Source organism: Carassius carassius, chromosome 20 (genome assembly GCF_963082965.1).
Source record: "Carassius carassius chromosome 20, fCarCar2.1, whole genome shotgun sequence".
NCBI classification, from domain to species: domain Eukaryota; kingdom Metazoa; phylum Chordata; class Actinopteri; order Cypriniformes; family Cyprinidae; genus Carassius; species Carassius carassius.
In genome coordinates this window covers 28,281,020-28,296,668 of record NC_081774.1, presented here as the reverse complement: position 1 = coordinate 28,296,668, position 15,649 = coordinate 28,281,020, and the positions used below count along the sequence as shown (strand labels likewise).

General features: G+C 47.9%; 1 protein-coding gene across 1 annotated transcript in view; it reads right to left on the bottom strand.

The window, feature by feature from the left end:
• Positions 1-2,742: 2,742 nt before the first annotated feature.
• The window catches only part of LOC132095918 (structural maintenance of chromosomes protein 6-like), a 121,439-nt gene continuing 108,532 nt past the window's right edge, over positions 2,743-15,649 (bottom strand). Inside the window, exons 22-23 of the mRNA XM_059501011.1 lie at positions 10,663-10,760; positions 2,743-2,955 (exon numbers count right to left, since the gene is read on the bottom strand). Coding sequence (XP_059356994.1) covers positions 2,859-2,955; positions 10,663-10,760 — 195 coding nt within the window. The 3' untranslated portion in view covers positions 2,743-2,858. The remainder of the gene's footprint in view (positions 2,956-10,662; positions 10,761-15,649) is intronic.

Here is a 15,649-nt window from a genome sequence, read left to right as displayed (position 1 = left end):
ATTTATAATAAAATAAAATATTCGATTCCGAAATAGCGATATATTTAAATGCCAAATTGGATGGATTAGAAGCACACAGACCGGATGATGTCCTCCAGTGGTGGAAAAGACGAATTTCCGAGATTAAGCAAACACGCCATGTACTTTGCATTCCTGCTAGCGCACCATCGGAGAGGGCTGTCAGTATTTGCGGTCACATACTGGAGCAGAGACGGATTAAACTGAAGCTCTCAACACGACATGATATTCCTGCATTGGCACATTAAGTAGTCGTACAGTTTTTTTTAGTCAATTCAGTTTATCTTTATTTATTTATTTAGCTAAATATTTAAAATTGGTCTATTTTGTTATTGAGGAATAAGGATATTTTTCGTTAAATGTTTGAATGAATTGCTCAGGCCCCATAAACTACTTTTCCTTTGAACATGAAATAAATCCAGGTTTATTATTATTATATAATTTATTAGGCTATATAGCCTAATTATTATAGGTATATATTTTTTATTTACATTTCTTACTTTTTTTTACTGTATTTCTATGTTCTAAGTTCCTTGTTCATTATCATACTTTTAATTAAACGCAAATAAAACGAAACATTTATTTTCCGTTTCTTTTTTAAATTTATATTCAACAGGGGAGCAAGTGAAAAAAATAAAAGAGTAGCAGGCAGAATATGCAATGTATTAAAAAAAAAAAAAAGAAAAACTATACTGATTTTGCGGGCGGGAGCGGGACGAAACTTGATTGTTTGCGGGCGGGAGCGGGACGGAAAAATCCCTTCTACTCCCGGCAACGTCGTGGTAAGTTTAAGTGCACGGGCAGCGGCTCTATGACCGCAGTCAAATCATAACGAGCAAGCACTTTCTTACCGCTGCTGGCATACAGTAGCTTCCTCGAGCATATCAGGCAGAAACAAGCGGGCTCTCTCAGTTTCTTGCACCAACTGCCAAAAAGCGCCATTTATTTTTGAGTCCTTTATCTATTGCTAGGAGTCTAGGACATCATCCCCAGGCTGCATAAACTTTTTAATAAATTTTTTTTTTTCTCCGACAACGCTAACGTGACATTGACGTATGGGCGTCAATCATACTGTGTTGCAAGGACATGCCCTTCTCTGCTTCTGATAGGCTTGTAACGTTAGTTAAAGCTGCGTTCCTCTCATATGATTGGTAGGTGAAATAAATTGGCTCGAAAATATTAAACTGCATGCGCAGGCTCTCAAATATTATTATTATTTTTTTCCTCACGGCCACACGCCGGAGATCCGGCACGGTGCCGGAATACTTTAAGCCCTGCAAGTGAAGTCAATTAGAAGCACTTACTTCCTGGGGGTCGGGTGTACTGCACAGACTCAAACTGAGCTTGATGACGTAGATGTCACGTGAGCAACCTGTAAGTCTTCTAATCACTGTGCCAAGAGAAATCTGAATCACCCACTGAATCTTCCAGAGAAGGCAAGTGTGAACAGGAGCACATTTAGGTAAGTACTCTGATTAATTATCTCCCTTGACTTCATGCCTCCACGTCCCCCCGATAGCCTCATAGACAGCAAAAGATTGCCTGCGAGCTTCTCCTCCTGTCCATACGGTAATTTCTCTACTGTGCGACAGAAAGTCGCTGGTTATGACGCAATCGTTAGCCTATTTTTTACAAAAACTGCTTCTACGGGACAATAACATAAGATACAAGGTAATGGAGCCTTTAATACATTTTCGTGTTTCTTTAGAAATAATTAATGGACAAATGGCGTCTTTAAACGCCTCAGATGTACAGTTATTCGCTGTCAAAGTGACGCCAAAATGAATGGGAGTCAATGGAATGCTAACAGCAGGTGGGGGTCCGCTAGCCAATGGCGGCGCCCAGGGCTGCTTCAAAAAAATATGAAACCCTGCCCCCCTGGTGCTGAGCGCTGTTCCTCTTCTTCTCTTGAATTGCATCGAAGAGGGCTGAATTATACAGTCTTGCACTACAGCGCCACACTGATCGAACCGCATTATTGCAGGCACTAAATTAGGTCAAATTAAATCAAACGACTACTCGACAACCAAAATATTTGTAGACAATTTTTATTATCGACATTCAGCCCTATAGAAAACATTGAACAATGAATGAGCAATGAACAGGCAACATAATGTTCAGTCCCCAGCTTGCACACAATCAGTCATAAAAATCACAAAGTATGTCAAGGGGAACTGCCTCAAAAAATGACAGGATGTTACTAACAATGACAAGTTATCTCCACAAAGAGGAACTTGGAGTCAAATAAGAGACTCGGAGAGATGAATGGACACCATTATGTAATCACTACTGAAGTACAGGTTTAAAGATCATCACAGAACTGAATCAGTGCCATTGTGACAGTACGTCATAAGCTTTACAGTGAAACCACCATTTACAGCATTATTTGCATTCTGCCCATTCAGAAGCCGGATGTATGCAAGGTCAATGTTTAAAGATTCATAACTTGTTGTAAATACAAAAAAGGGAAATGGAAAACGGGTAATACGATTATCTCTTGTGACTTCCTTCAACTGAAACAGGCTATTAATTTTTCCATGCTGTTACACCAGTAATAAAAAATTTATTTTGAATGATCAAACACAATAGTTACAGATTAATTATTGTTATACTACAAACATTTTAATTTCTTAAATGTTTAAAACTATTATTAAAAAAAAAAAAAACAACCTGCAAATTTTGTTTTTTTTGGTTTTTTTACCAAAGTATTTATAAATGTACATTTAAATGATCTTAGAAAAAAAAATCCTGTAAACTTGTGCACATGTCAGCTGGAAGTACTTTGCCTGATTTGACTTGATTTGCCTGATACACAAGATGACGTTTGAAGGATAGCAGCATTATTCTGGGTTCCTCTGACCAAAGGGAAGAGCAGACTGGCTGCGGTCAGGGTCACTCAGACGGAGGATGCGGATCAGGCTATTGGCTGGCAGAGAACTGGCATACAGAAAGAACAGAACATTACATTTTTACTAGGACTACCAATTTATAACCACGTTCTGAATGATACAAAATTACATTGTTTGCTGTGGAGTCAAGATATGTCCAAAAGAGGAATATGAGACAAAACTACAGAATGTCACATTTTATTATTAGCTGTTTTAACACACACGTTTTACCAAATAAAAAGAACAGCACTTTTAGAGTTCATCCCACTACCTGATATGAGGGTACGTATTGGAACAGTTGAATTTAAGGCAGATGTAAAATATTAAAAGCTAATATTTAGTTGCAGATCCCTTGCATGCAATTCACAGCAGTGAGTCTGTGACCCATAGACATCACCAGACTCTTGGTCTTATGCTTTGAAATGCTTTCCCCCAGCCTTTAATGCAGCCAATTCCAACTGTTGCTTGTTTTGGGGGGTTTCTGTCTTTAGTCTCCTCTTCAGCAGGTGAAAATAATGTTCAATCTATCTAGAGATTGATTTGGGCAATCTAAGACTTTCCATTCCTTTACTCTAATAGACTCCTTGACTGAACTGGCAGGGTGTTTTGGGTCATTGTCCTGATCCAATATGAAGAGCTTTCTAATGAGTTTGGTGACATTTTCTTGAATATTAGTAGTCAAGATGATTTTGTGCCCTTCCAAATTCATTCTGCTACTGCTATCATACATGAAGTCATCATTAAAATGAAGAGGTCCTGTTCTAGAGACAGCCATGCATGTCCATGCCTCCACCATGCCTCCACCAAGCTTTACAGATGAGGATGTATGCTTAGGATCATTTGCAGTTCCCTTTTTTCTCCACACTTTTGCTTTCCAATCACTTACAGTAGATAAAGGTTAATCTTTGTCTCATCGGTCTATCAACTCAGTCCCAAAACTCTACTGGCTCACCTTTGTCAAGAATCTTGCCTTTCTATTTTTAGTGCTGATCAGAGGTTTGCATCTTGCTGTGTAGCTTCTGTAATTGTGCGTCAAATTCTCCTGCGGTCTATAGATTGACAGAGCATCCCCCCAGCTTTCTGGAGGTTGTTGGTGATTTTACAGACTTTAGGGTCAGTATTTTAGGGTTCATTTTCACAGCTTTTATGATTTATCTGTCATCCACTACTGTTGTACTCAGCCAATCAGGTCGTCGTTGGTCGCTGATGTCGCCGGTACTTCCAAACTCTTGATTTCTCCATGCCCTTTGTTTTTCCTATAGTTCTAATTGATTTCCTCTTTTATTTTAGCATCCACATTGCTTGCTTTTCTTTCAGAGTCAGCTTCCTCGTCTTCATCCCGGTTTGTGTGTGTCATCATCAAAAGCAAGACTCAGAATGCACTCAGTTATGGATATAACTGACAAGACACATTCCCTGCTTTTAATATCTGAAGAATTAATGCAACAGGATACAGCCGAACACTTAGAAAGACATGTGAGGAAACGTACTCGGTTACTAACGTAACCTCGGTTCTCTCTAGAAGAGGGAACGAGTACTGTGTCTTAGCTAAGACGCTACGGGAAAAGTCTCTTTTCACAAAATACTGAGGCAAAAAATGATCCTTAATTTTGAATTGTTGTAAAGCGCATTTGCAGCAGCACGCAGCCATAGGCGAGACGGCTCGCTCGCTCATTGGCTGCTCTGCGGCAACTGCACAAGCCTATCGAGCGCAGGCTGATGCAACATCAGACCAATGAAGGCGCTGCCACTTCCCGCCGAAACGGGTGTGGCCTAGCCCTATAAAGGGAGCTCGAAAGGGCTGACTCACCTAATTTATTTCATCGCCGAAGCGAACCAGAGTGAATCGTGCGCACGGCAGAGAACGCAGTACTCGTTCCCTCTTCTAGAGAGAACCGAGGTTATGTTAGTAACCGAGTACGTTCTCTTACGAGAGTTCTCTTGTACTGCGTCTTAGCTAAGACGCTACGGGAACCCCATGTAAAGCGCCGTGCGCGCAGGGATCATACACTAATAAACCTGGAAGCAACGCCCAGGAATTACAGAGCACAGTCACCTGAGGGACTCACAAAGAGTCCAGAACAGGAGGGGGGGGGGGCCCTCCGTCCCATATCTAACAGCGTCCGTAGGCGCGGCAATATGACATCACACAGTCAAGGCAAGGCCTGACCCATGTGGTAACGCGGGTCTTATGCAATACTGCCCATATAACAGTTGGCAGCGCATAGCGCTTGTGATCTCAGAGTTCCAATCAGGGCCCTGATTCGGCTATACCGACAGCAGCCCTGCTTGCAGGGTGGGAACCTCCAGGTTATAGAACCTGATAAATGTAGACGGCGAGGCCCATCCTGCCGCCATACATATATCCTGTAAGAAGATCCCACTAGACCACGCCCACGACGAGGCGACGCCTCTTGTGGAGTGTGCTCTGGCGCCCAGTGGGCACTGAAGGCCCCTGGAAGCGTAAGCTAACGCTATGGCGTCAACTATCCATCTGGACAGGCTCTGTCTCGAAACAGCCATTCCCTTGGAACGTCCACTGAACGAGACAAACAGCTGCTCAGTCTGTCTAAAGACAGCGGAGCGAGAGACATAAGCTCTTAAAGCCCTAACGGGGCAAAGAAGACTCGAGTCTCCATCCTCTCCTGACACCGAAAGGGCAGACAGGGAAATAACCTGAGCCCGAAACGGCGTGTTGAGGGATTTTGGCACATAACCGTGCCTAGGTTTGAGTATGACCCTTGAGTCATTAGGCCCAAACTCCAAGCACGTCGGGCTCACCGAGAGCGCGAGCAGGTCACCCACACGCTTCACTGAAGCGAGAGCCAACAAGAACAGTGTCTTGAATGACAGATGCTTGAGGCTAATGGTTCGGATAGGCTCGAAAGGGGAACCTTTCATGGCCTCCAAAACCGTTGAGAGGTCCCATACAGGGACTGACGGAGGTCTGGGAGGATTCAGCCTCCTAGCTCCTCTAAGGAAGCGGATGACCAAATCGTTCCTTCCTATGGACTGACCGAGCGTTGTCTCAGAAAACGCTGCGATAGCCGCCACGTAAACTTTGAGCGTGGAGGGGGCTCTGTCCTTATCCAACAGCTCCTGTAGGAAGGAGAGAACCTCCGTCACCTCACAACTAAGGGGTGAACATCCCCGAGCTGTGCACCAGCTGGAGAACACCGACCACTTCGAGGCATACAGCCGTCGTGTCGACGGAGCTCTAGCCTGAGTGATGGTATTTAGCACTCCCACTGAGAGATCAGCGGGTAACCGTTGAGCGTCCACACATGGAGGTACCACAACTCCGGTTGAGGGTGCCAAATCGAGCCCATGGCCTGCGAGAGGAGATCCCTCCTCAGCGGCACTGGCCACGGGGCAGTGTCTGCTAGCTGCATCAAATCTGGAAACCATGGTTGGTTCTTCCAAAGTGGTGCTACAAGCAGTACTGATCATCTCGTTTCCCTCACCCGTTCTACCACCTGCGGAAGTAGGGAGACAGTGGGGAAAGCATAGAGCGGGCAGCGCGGCCACCTCCCTGACAGCGTGCTTTCGTTCTTGGAAAAGAACGCGGGGCAGTGAGCGTTTTCGTGGGACGCGAAGAGGTCCACTTCCGCCCTGCCAAATCTGTCCCACATCAGCAGGACTGTCTGCGGGTGTAGAGACCATTCGCCCGTGGGAATGTTGCTTCTGGACAGCCTGTCTGGACCCAGATTCTGTAGCCCAGGCACATGAACTGCTCTCAGCGAGCGCAAGTTGCGCTGAGCCCAAACCAGGAGGCGTTCCGCCAACCTGTACAGGTTTCGGGACCTGAGACCGCCCTGGCGATTTATGTAGGACACCACAGACATGTTTTCCGAACGGACTAAGACGTGGTGGCCCTAGATTCGGGGACAAAAGCGCATCAGCGCGTTCTCTACTGCCAGTATTTCCAGACAGTTGATATGTTGGAGCTTTTCCCGTTCTGCCCACAGGCCAAAGAACGGTCTGCCCTCGAGCAGCGCTCCCCATCGCGAAGTGGAGGCGTCCGTCGACACCATTTTCACTTTCGAGGAAGTCCCCAGGCTTACACCTGATCGGTACCAGTCGTTCGCTGTCCAGGGTTTCAAGGCTGTAACACAGCTCTGATTGACCATGAGACGCAACTGACCAGATATCCACGCTCTGCGTGGTACTCGCGCTTTCAGCCAGAACTGCAAGGGGCGCATGCGGAGCAGGCCCAACTGAAGAACTGGTGATGCTGAGGCCATGAGACCTAGCATCTTCTGAAATTCTCTGAGCGAGAATGTCGCGCCGCAGCGGAGAGAGCTCGCTGCGCTGAATGCCCAAGCATTCATGGAGCGTCATGGAGCGTGAGTCCAGAGCTATATCCAAAACCAGTATCGTCTGACTGGGGTTCAGCGAACCCTTCGTCCAGTTGACACTGAGACCAAGTTTCTTGAGGGGATCGAGTAAAATGGCCCTGTGCTCCACGAGCTCTGATCGTGACTGAGCCAGAATCAGCCAGTCGTCCAAATAGTTCAGCACCCGCATGCCTCTGAGTCTGAGAGGAGCGAGCGCTGCATCCATGCACTTCGTAAGCGTACGAGGAGCCATGGACGAGCCGAACGGCAGGACTGTATACTGGTATGTCTGGCCCTCGGAGGCGAATCTCAAGTATCGCCTGAGACGTGACGCTATCTGTATTTGGAAATACGCGTCCTTCAGATCTATCGACATGAATTAGTCTCCTCTGCGAATATGCGCGAAGAGTCTCCTGGTTGTAAGCATTTTGAAACTGCGTTTCGCCAATGCTTTGTTCAGCTGTCTTAGATCCGGTATGGTTCTGAGACCCCCGTCTTTCTTGGGCACTAGAAAGTATTTGCTGTACAGCCCCCCTTCGCTTTGAGCTTGAGATACAGGCTCCACAGCCCCTCTGCTCAACAGTTTTGATATTTCGGCTCGAAGTAGGTGTGCTACTTCTGTTTTGACCGTAGTTTCGACGCGCGCTAAAAAGCGCGGAGGGCGTCGAAAAAAACGGTAGCGAGTAGCCTCAATTTATAATGTCTAGCACCCAATCCGAAACCCCTGGAAGCGCTGACCAAGCGTCTGCATGAATGGCTAGGGGTTGGATGCGAAGCGCGCTCTGTTGGCTGGGCAACGGCAGCGCTTCGATGTGCTCTAACATGGGCGTTAAGCCTGTGACATTTGAGGCGGGGAGCGCGCTGATCACAGCGGGCAGATCGCTCGTCCTCGACCCCTCCACGGTGCTTAACCGAGTGAGGGAGGGCTGAGCGGGTCCCGTGGGACTCGCGCTGTCTGTGAGTAATTGTGGGCTGTAAGCGTGCACATTTACTGCTTTAGACTCGCTGTTTGCCTGGGCAGAAAGAACGTGCACGGGTTTCGTTTTTACAGAAACCACATGACGTGTGTGACATAGTGTTTGTGGGCACTGAGGAGTGGGCACGTTTACTATGTAGTGCGTGCGATCGACTTGAGTCGCTTTTATGGGCGCGAGCCCTGTGTGAAGGGCTGTGCTTATAGGTGGAGATGGGCACTGAGCAGTGGGCATCGTCACTACATTTATAGCACCATCAGCCATGGCCGGGACACCAGAAATTACACCTTTTTCGGGAAATATCTGGGTAGCCGTGATAACGTTTTTTTTGTGTCCAGGCAAGCGGGCAACCGTACAGGCTTGCGCATTGCAAAAAACGCTGAGACAGTCACAATCCCTGGAACTGAAACAGCGGCGCGCTTGGTTGAGAGTTCGGCCGCGGCGACTCGTACACCGGCGCTTTCCTAGGAATGCTAGGATGGCTTCGGGGCTTCCGACCTCACCGTAATCCTCTACCGTGGTCCCCGCGACGCGGGGCGACGGCCGGTAGAGCGAGAACGGGGTCTCGAGCTGCGTTGCTGACGCTGCTGTGATAACGGCTTTTGTGTGCAGGCAAGCGGGCAACTGTGCAGACTTGCGCGTTGCAGAAAATGCTGAGACAGTCACAATTCCTGGAACTGAAACAGCGGCGCGCTTGGGTGAGAGCTCAGCCACAGCTGAACTCGTACACCGGCGATTCGATGAAGCAGCAGGAGGCGGGGGGTGTGGCTGAGAGCTTTGCGTGGCCGGTCTAGCACGACTCGCTGCAAAACCGGAGCGCTTGCCATGTCTGAGAGCGTCAGCCCTAGACGCCTCTCAGCCACCGTAGCGGAAGCCATAATTCGTCCCATGGCCTGTGCAGCGGATTTAGCAGCGAAGCACTCCTAAAATCCGCGAGACAGATAGCCTTAGGTCTCATCTGTAGTGTAGACGCAGCCTGCCCAGCAGCAGAAAGATTTGCGCGAGCAGAGATGACGTCATGCGGCAGGCTTTAGATGGCAACACCGCTTTCGTCCGCCGTCCAGCAGAGGGCGGGCAAAGGTGCGTCGCTATCGCCTGTTCCATCAGCGGAAGTGACTGGTAGTTCCTGTTTTTAGCATCATCCAGTGTGGAGAATGCTAGTGAGACAGACGAACGAGTTCGCGCTGAATATGGAGCGTTCTGAGCCTTTGCCACCTCTTCGTGAAGCTTAGGAAGAAATGAGGCGGGCTTTGAGTTCGGAGAAGTACGCTCATCTGAAAGGAAACTACCATCCAGCCGGGAACGAGAGGAGGGGTGCTGGTGCAGACCACTCGAGGCCGAGGCTCGCCGCGGCCAGCGTGAGCTCTCGCATCGGCTCCTTCTCGATGTCAGCTCGTTTGCTGGGCTTCTGAGCAGAAGGCGCGAGATCCCTGGAGCTCGCCCAGCGCTCACTGCCCGAAGCTAGCAGAGAGCACGTGTCCTCTTCCCCCGACGCGGCCCTGAGATCGACTTCCTCAGAAGACACGGCGGCAGAAAGCGGGCGCTGACCATCGGGAAGTGCATGATCTTCACCCAGGCAGGAGACACAGTGACGTAACGGCCTCCCTTGCTGAGTGGGGCTCTGCACGAGCTGCAAGAAGGCATCTTTAAAAAGACGCAGCTCTTTTACAAGTGTGCGTCGCAGGGCGAACACACACAAGGATATAAAAGGATATAGGCGCCGGAGAGCGCAGCAGGAACGGCAGTGGAAGGCGGCAAAGGCCAGCGGCTTCAGAAGTGGCTCGTCCCGCTGAGATGCTTATCAGACGGCGCTTGCTTCCTTTGTGATCCAATGATGCGTGAGCTTCGCTGAAGAGATGAAAAATCAGGTGAGTCAGCCTTTTCGAGCTCCCTTTATAGGGCTAGGCCACACCCGTTTCGGCGGGAAGTGGCATGGAGGGCGCAAAGCGCCCTCATTGGTCTGATGTTGCATCAGCCTGCGCTCGATAGGCTTGTGCAGTTACCGCAGAGCAGCCAATGAGCGAGCGAGCCGTCTCACCTATGGCTGCGTGCTGCTGCAAATGCGCTTTACAACAATTCAAAATTAAGGATAATTTTTTGCTTCAGTATTTCGTGAAAAGAGACTTTTCCCGTAGCGTCTTAGCTAAGACGCAGTACGAGAGGACTCTCGTAAGAGAACTGTTCCAATACTTATGCTCAAATCAGATAGGGAGATGAAACTCTAAAAGTGCTGATCTTCTTAGCTGGTAAAACACATTGAATCACCCAATAATAAAAATGTAACATTCTGTAATTTTGTCTCATATTCATCTTTTAATCATATTTAAAGATTTCTTGACTCCACAGCAAAGAGAGCAATTTTATCATTACTGTCCCAGTACTTATGGAGGGCATAAGATGTGTACATCTACACATTTCTGCATGAACACTAGAGAAGCTCTCTACCTCATGCTCTGTGGTGTGAGGAAAATAAAATGTCTGTAGCGCTGACTGGCAGCAATCTTCAGCATCATGTCCATGGAGATCCTCCGGTTTACCATATCCTGAGAGAGCAAACACACAACACAGTGACTGCATGCTCTTCTCCAGGGCTACAGTCACCTGGTTCTCCTAAGAAGCCATGACATTGTATTCACACGTTATTGGCTACTTGACAAAGATGCATCAAGTCGTGACAGCAGTGTCCAAAACCACTACAAATATTTTTTTTGTATTTGCATAATTATTATGTATGCATTCTTTATGGCCACATATTAAACAGAGAGACAACACTAAATTTTTCTGTTTGTAAAAATGGTTACCAGAATATGAACTGAAGTATGAATTGAAGTATGAAGATAAGTAAATATTAACAAAATTCCTGAGAGATTTTCTAGCAAGTTATTTTCAATTTATTTGATTTATTGAAAACTCTCCTTCCGGGGGAGTCCAATCTTCTGGCAGTTTTCAGCAACTTTGTTGATACACTTCGGAGTAGTCAACCCATGGATGAAATTATGAAGCTTTTACTCCTAACAGAATTCAGCAGGAATCTACACATACATGCACTAGGACACTTTACTCAGCAACTACAGAACCAATGCAAGTAACTGCTTGTTAACTATTTAGATGCGCTTCTAGGCTTTGACCCCTTTTAATTAAGGTAATGAGATTCTTTGATGGTTCTTAACAGGTTGTGATTTAGTACGAGTACTAATACTACCATGACTCTCCACTCTCTCTCTATCCATGCTTTCCTTGCGTTGGCATCTATGTTTAATGTGTGTATGTTTGTGTTTAGTCAGATGTTGCATGTTCCCCGGTAGTGTAGTTTAATAAACATCAATATGTATTCACACTTGGTTGTCTGTGTTTGCTGCTCACAGTACGAGGTCACTTTAATGTTCCCGTTTTGTTACATGCTCTGGGAGCAATGTATTAGTAGTAAAATTATTTTTCGTGGCCAGAGAAATAATTTTACTTAGTCAATAAACTATTATTGCCCTGTGGACGAACAAATTATTTTATTGTACTATTAATTATATAATGCTAAAAGTAATTCCTGAAGGTGAATGTAGTTATTAATAACCCGTTCTGAGCCCCTCCATCATGGTAAAGAAAAACCTTTTCACAACATCCAGCCAAGTGAAGAGCACTCTCCAGGAGGTAGACATGTCACTGTCAAAGTCTACTATCAAGAGAAGACTTCACAAGAGCAAATACAGGGGGTTCACCACAAGGTACAAACAAGGCCTGATTAGACTTTGCAAAAAAACATCTCAAAAAGTCAGACCACTTCTGGAAAAGCATTCTTTGGATGGCTGAAATTAAAATCAATCTGTACTACAATGACTGGAAGAAAGTAGTATTGAGAAGGCTTGGACCAACTCATTATCCAAAGCATACAACATAATCTGTGAAACATGGTGGAGCAAGTGTGATGGCATGAGCATGCATGGCTTCCAGTGGCACTGGGTTACTTGTTTATTGATGAAATTACTGAACACAGAAACAGCCGGATGCATTCTGAAGTGTATAGCGATATACTCTCTGCCCAGATTCAGCCAAATGCAGCAAAGAGAGATTGGGCAGCACTTCATAGTACAAATGGACAATGACCCAAAACATACAGCAAAAGCAACCCAGGAGTTTTTGGGGGCAACTGTGGCCTAACGGTAAGAGAGCTGGGCTAGTTACCAGAAGGTCACGGGTTTAAGTCTCGGTGCTGGCAGGAGTTGTAGGTGGGAGGGAGAGAATGAACAGCACTCTCTTCCACCCTCAATACCCATGGCTGAAGTCCCCTTGAGCAAGGCACTGAACACCCAGTTGCTCCCCGGGCGCTGGATATATAGCTGCCCACTGCTCCGGGTGTGTGTTCACTTCTCACTGCTCTCTGTGTGTGCTTGAATGGGTTAAATGCAGAGCACCAATTCCGAGTATGGGTAACCATACTTTTGGCAAATGTCATGACTTTCATTTTTTTTTTTTTTAAGTGGAATATTCTTCCAAAAGTCATAAAAGTCAATCTTTTCTCTGCACTGACACAGTTCGGTTGGATTATGCTGCTAATTTCCATGTCTTCAGGAGGACATATTGCCTGATCAGCTTCCGCCAGACGTGACAGTCGTCTTTTCAGCCTTCTGCTGTGTTCTGCATTCAGAGCTGCCCACGCTCTCGCCGTTTTCACCTGCTCCTCCTTCCACGGCTGGCCGCCACAGATTTTTTCCGAGCTCTTCTTTGGTATGTCGCTTTCTAAACCTTCAGCTTCTCCGGGGAATAGCCGGAATATCACGGTCCTGCCCGGCCGTGTGTGGAGCTCTCATTGCCACTAAGGACCTTCACCTGTTCTGCGTGGTTTGCTTGGGCCTTAAACACGCTCAAGAAGCCTTGGAGAACCCAGAAAATTTCAGTCATTGCCTTATGCTGCCCAGGAAGCTTTTACGACACCGTCTTAAAGTTGCTGCGACCCAGGGCGCTGAGCTCGCCTTTCTGACTCAGATGGGGGTCACAGTGACAACGACGTGCTACCGGGGGACTCCCGGGGCTCCTCCTCACTTATTTGGGCTGACCAGCCCAATCCTGCATTCCCCAAAGAGGACATCTTCTCGGGCAACCGGCCGGTTCCGGCGATGAGGGCCCTTCTTGGGGTCTGAGAGGACGAGGAGGCCATCCCGCCCTCTGGCGTTCCCCAGGCTAGCGTCCTTGCAGCGCTGCCTCATTCCATCCTCCTGGAAGTTTGTGAGCGAGCGGCCGCTCGCCTCAACATTGAGTAGCCGGCTCCACAGAGCGCCACCGACAAGGAGAGGGATATTTATGACGGAAAAAGGGGTTGGGACCTCCTCCTGGTCCGAGGAAACAACTCTTCCCCAACCTTCCAGCATGCGATAAGCACATGAGGCACAATTGGAGTGACCCGCTCAACTTCAAACACGGCCTTACGGGCCTTGAGGTAAAGGATATGGCAGCTCATGGTATGGGTAACCCCCCCGCTATCGAGCCTTCCATCACCAGGCGGGCTGCTCGCTCCCCCTAAGCCGGTCTTGCCCAACAAGATGGACCGTTTTTCTGCCTTGGTTAACGAGGCCGCATACAAGTCCTCGGCCTTGGCTGTCAGGACCCTGAACGTCTCTTCTCTCCTCTCCGCTTATCAGGCGGAGATTTTGGACGAATTAGGGCAACAGCTGGAAAAGGGAACTACTTCTCTACCCTTGTGGAAGGAGATCCTCACAGTGAACGACCTCGTCCTCCGTAATGCCTGGCAGGCCGTCCAAGCCTGCGGTCGTTCTATGGCGGGAGAGCACGCGCTCTGGCTTAACCTGTCAGGCCTTCCTGACAGTGAGAAGCAGCGCATCGCGGGCGCGTCGGTGGAGCTCGGCCGGGCTCTCTTCGGCCATGTCCGTCACATTGATGCAACAACGGTGTGACAACAAAAAAAGGAGGAGGCCTTCAAGTTATGCCTTCCTAGGAAGGCGGCCCCACGCCAGGCACACCCTGTGCGTTTGCCTAACACTCCTGCCCTATCTTGGACCTTTGTGTGTTGAATAAACATTTGAGGAAATACAATTTCAGAATGCTGACTCATGGCTCGCTCGCCCACACCATAAAACAGAATGACTGGTTCACATCGGTCAAAGATGCTTTTTTTCCATATAAGCATTTATCTGCCACACAGTGGCGGAAGAAACTAAGTTTCTTCATTTCGCCTACCAGGGCACATGTTACGAATTCACAGTTCTGCCGTTTGGGCTCAGTCTAAGCCCCCGGTGTATCTGTCTGTGTGCGGAGGCGGGCTTTGCACCTGTGAGAATGTCAGGTCTGAGGATTCTGACATACATAGACGATTGGCTCATATTGCCGAATCAAAGGAGAAAGTGTTGCAGGACACCTGCCATGTGCTCAAGCACATCACATCTCTCGGGCTCAGAGTGAATGTGAGCAAGAGCAATTTTACACCCAGTCAGAATGTCATTTGCCTGGGTTTGGAGTTGAACTCAGTCTCAATGCGAGCGCATCTCTCTCTAATGAACTATCTGTCGCAGTTCAGAGAGGGGGCGAAAGTACAATATCACACATGCCGCAGGCTCCAGGGTCTTATGGCTTCATCTATCCAGGTTGTTCCGCTGGGACTCCTGAGAATGAGAGCATTCATGAAATGGGTTTTGTCACTACATTTCAACCCGACGCGCAATCTTTGCCGCTATGTAATATTGACACGCGCCTGCTCAGCAGCCTTGCGCCACTGGAAGAGCGCAGATTTTTACACACAGGGAACCACTCTGGAGACAGTTATGATGTGGAAAATTGTGACGACCGATGCGTCCTTAACAGGCTGCCCCCCCCCCCCAGGAGGGCAGAACGGCGAACGGTCTGTGGCCAAGCAGACTACGTTCAGCGCACATAAATTATTTAGAGCTTCTGACTGTATGGAAGGCTCTGAATCATTTTCTCCCTGGCCTGCAACACATTATATGCTCGTACGCTGTGACAATACCACAGCAGTGGCTTATATCAACCGTCAGGGCGGCGTGCGCTCGTCCAAACTTCACGCTCTAGCTTACAAGCTTTTGGTGTGGAGCAGACAGGTTTTCCTGTCGTCACGCGCGGCTCATGTTCCGGGCATTCTAAACAGTGGCGCATATCTTCTATCAAGGGGAAACCCAATCTATGGAGATTGGCGTTTTCACCCACAGATAGTGGATATGTTATGGATGAGATTCGGACAGGCAAGCATAGATCTATTCGCCTTGCATAGATTTATCACCCGCACCCGGACAGGGTGGCTCTTTGGGCCTGGCCCATGAGAGGACGAACCTAAGCACACTGGGGCTTTCGCCGCGTGTAATTGCTACCATACAGAATGTCAGGGCCGTTCCTACGTGGTCCTTGTATGGCTGTAAGTGGAAAGTGTTCGAAGGGTGGTGCGATGGGCGTGGTCTCAGATCTTATCAGTGCT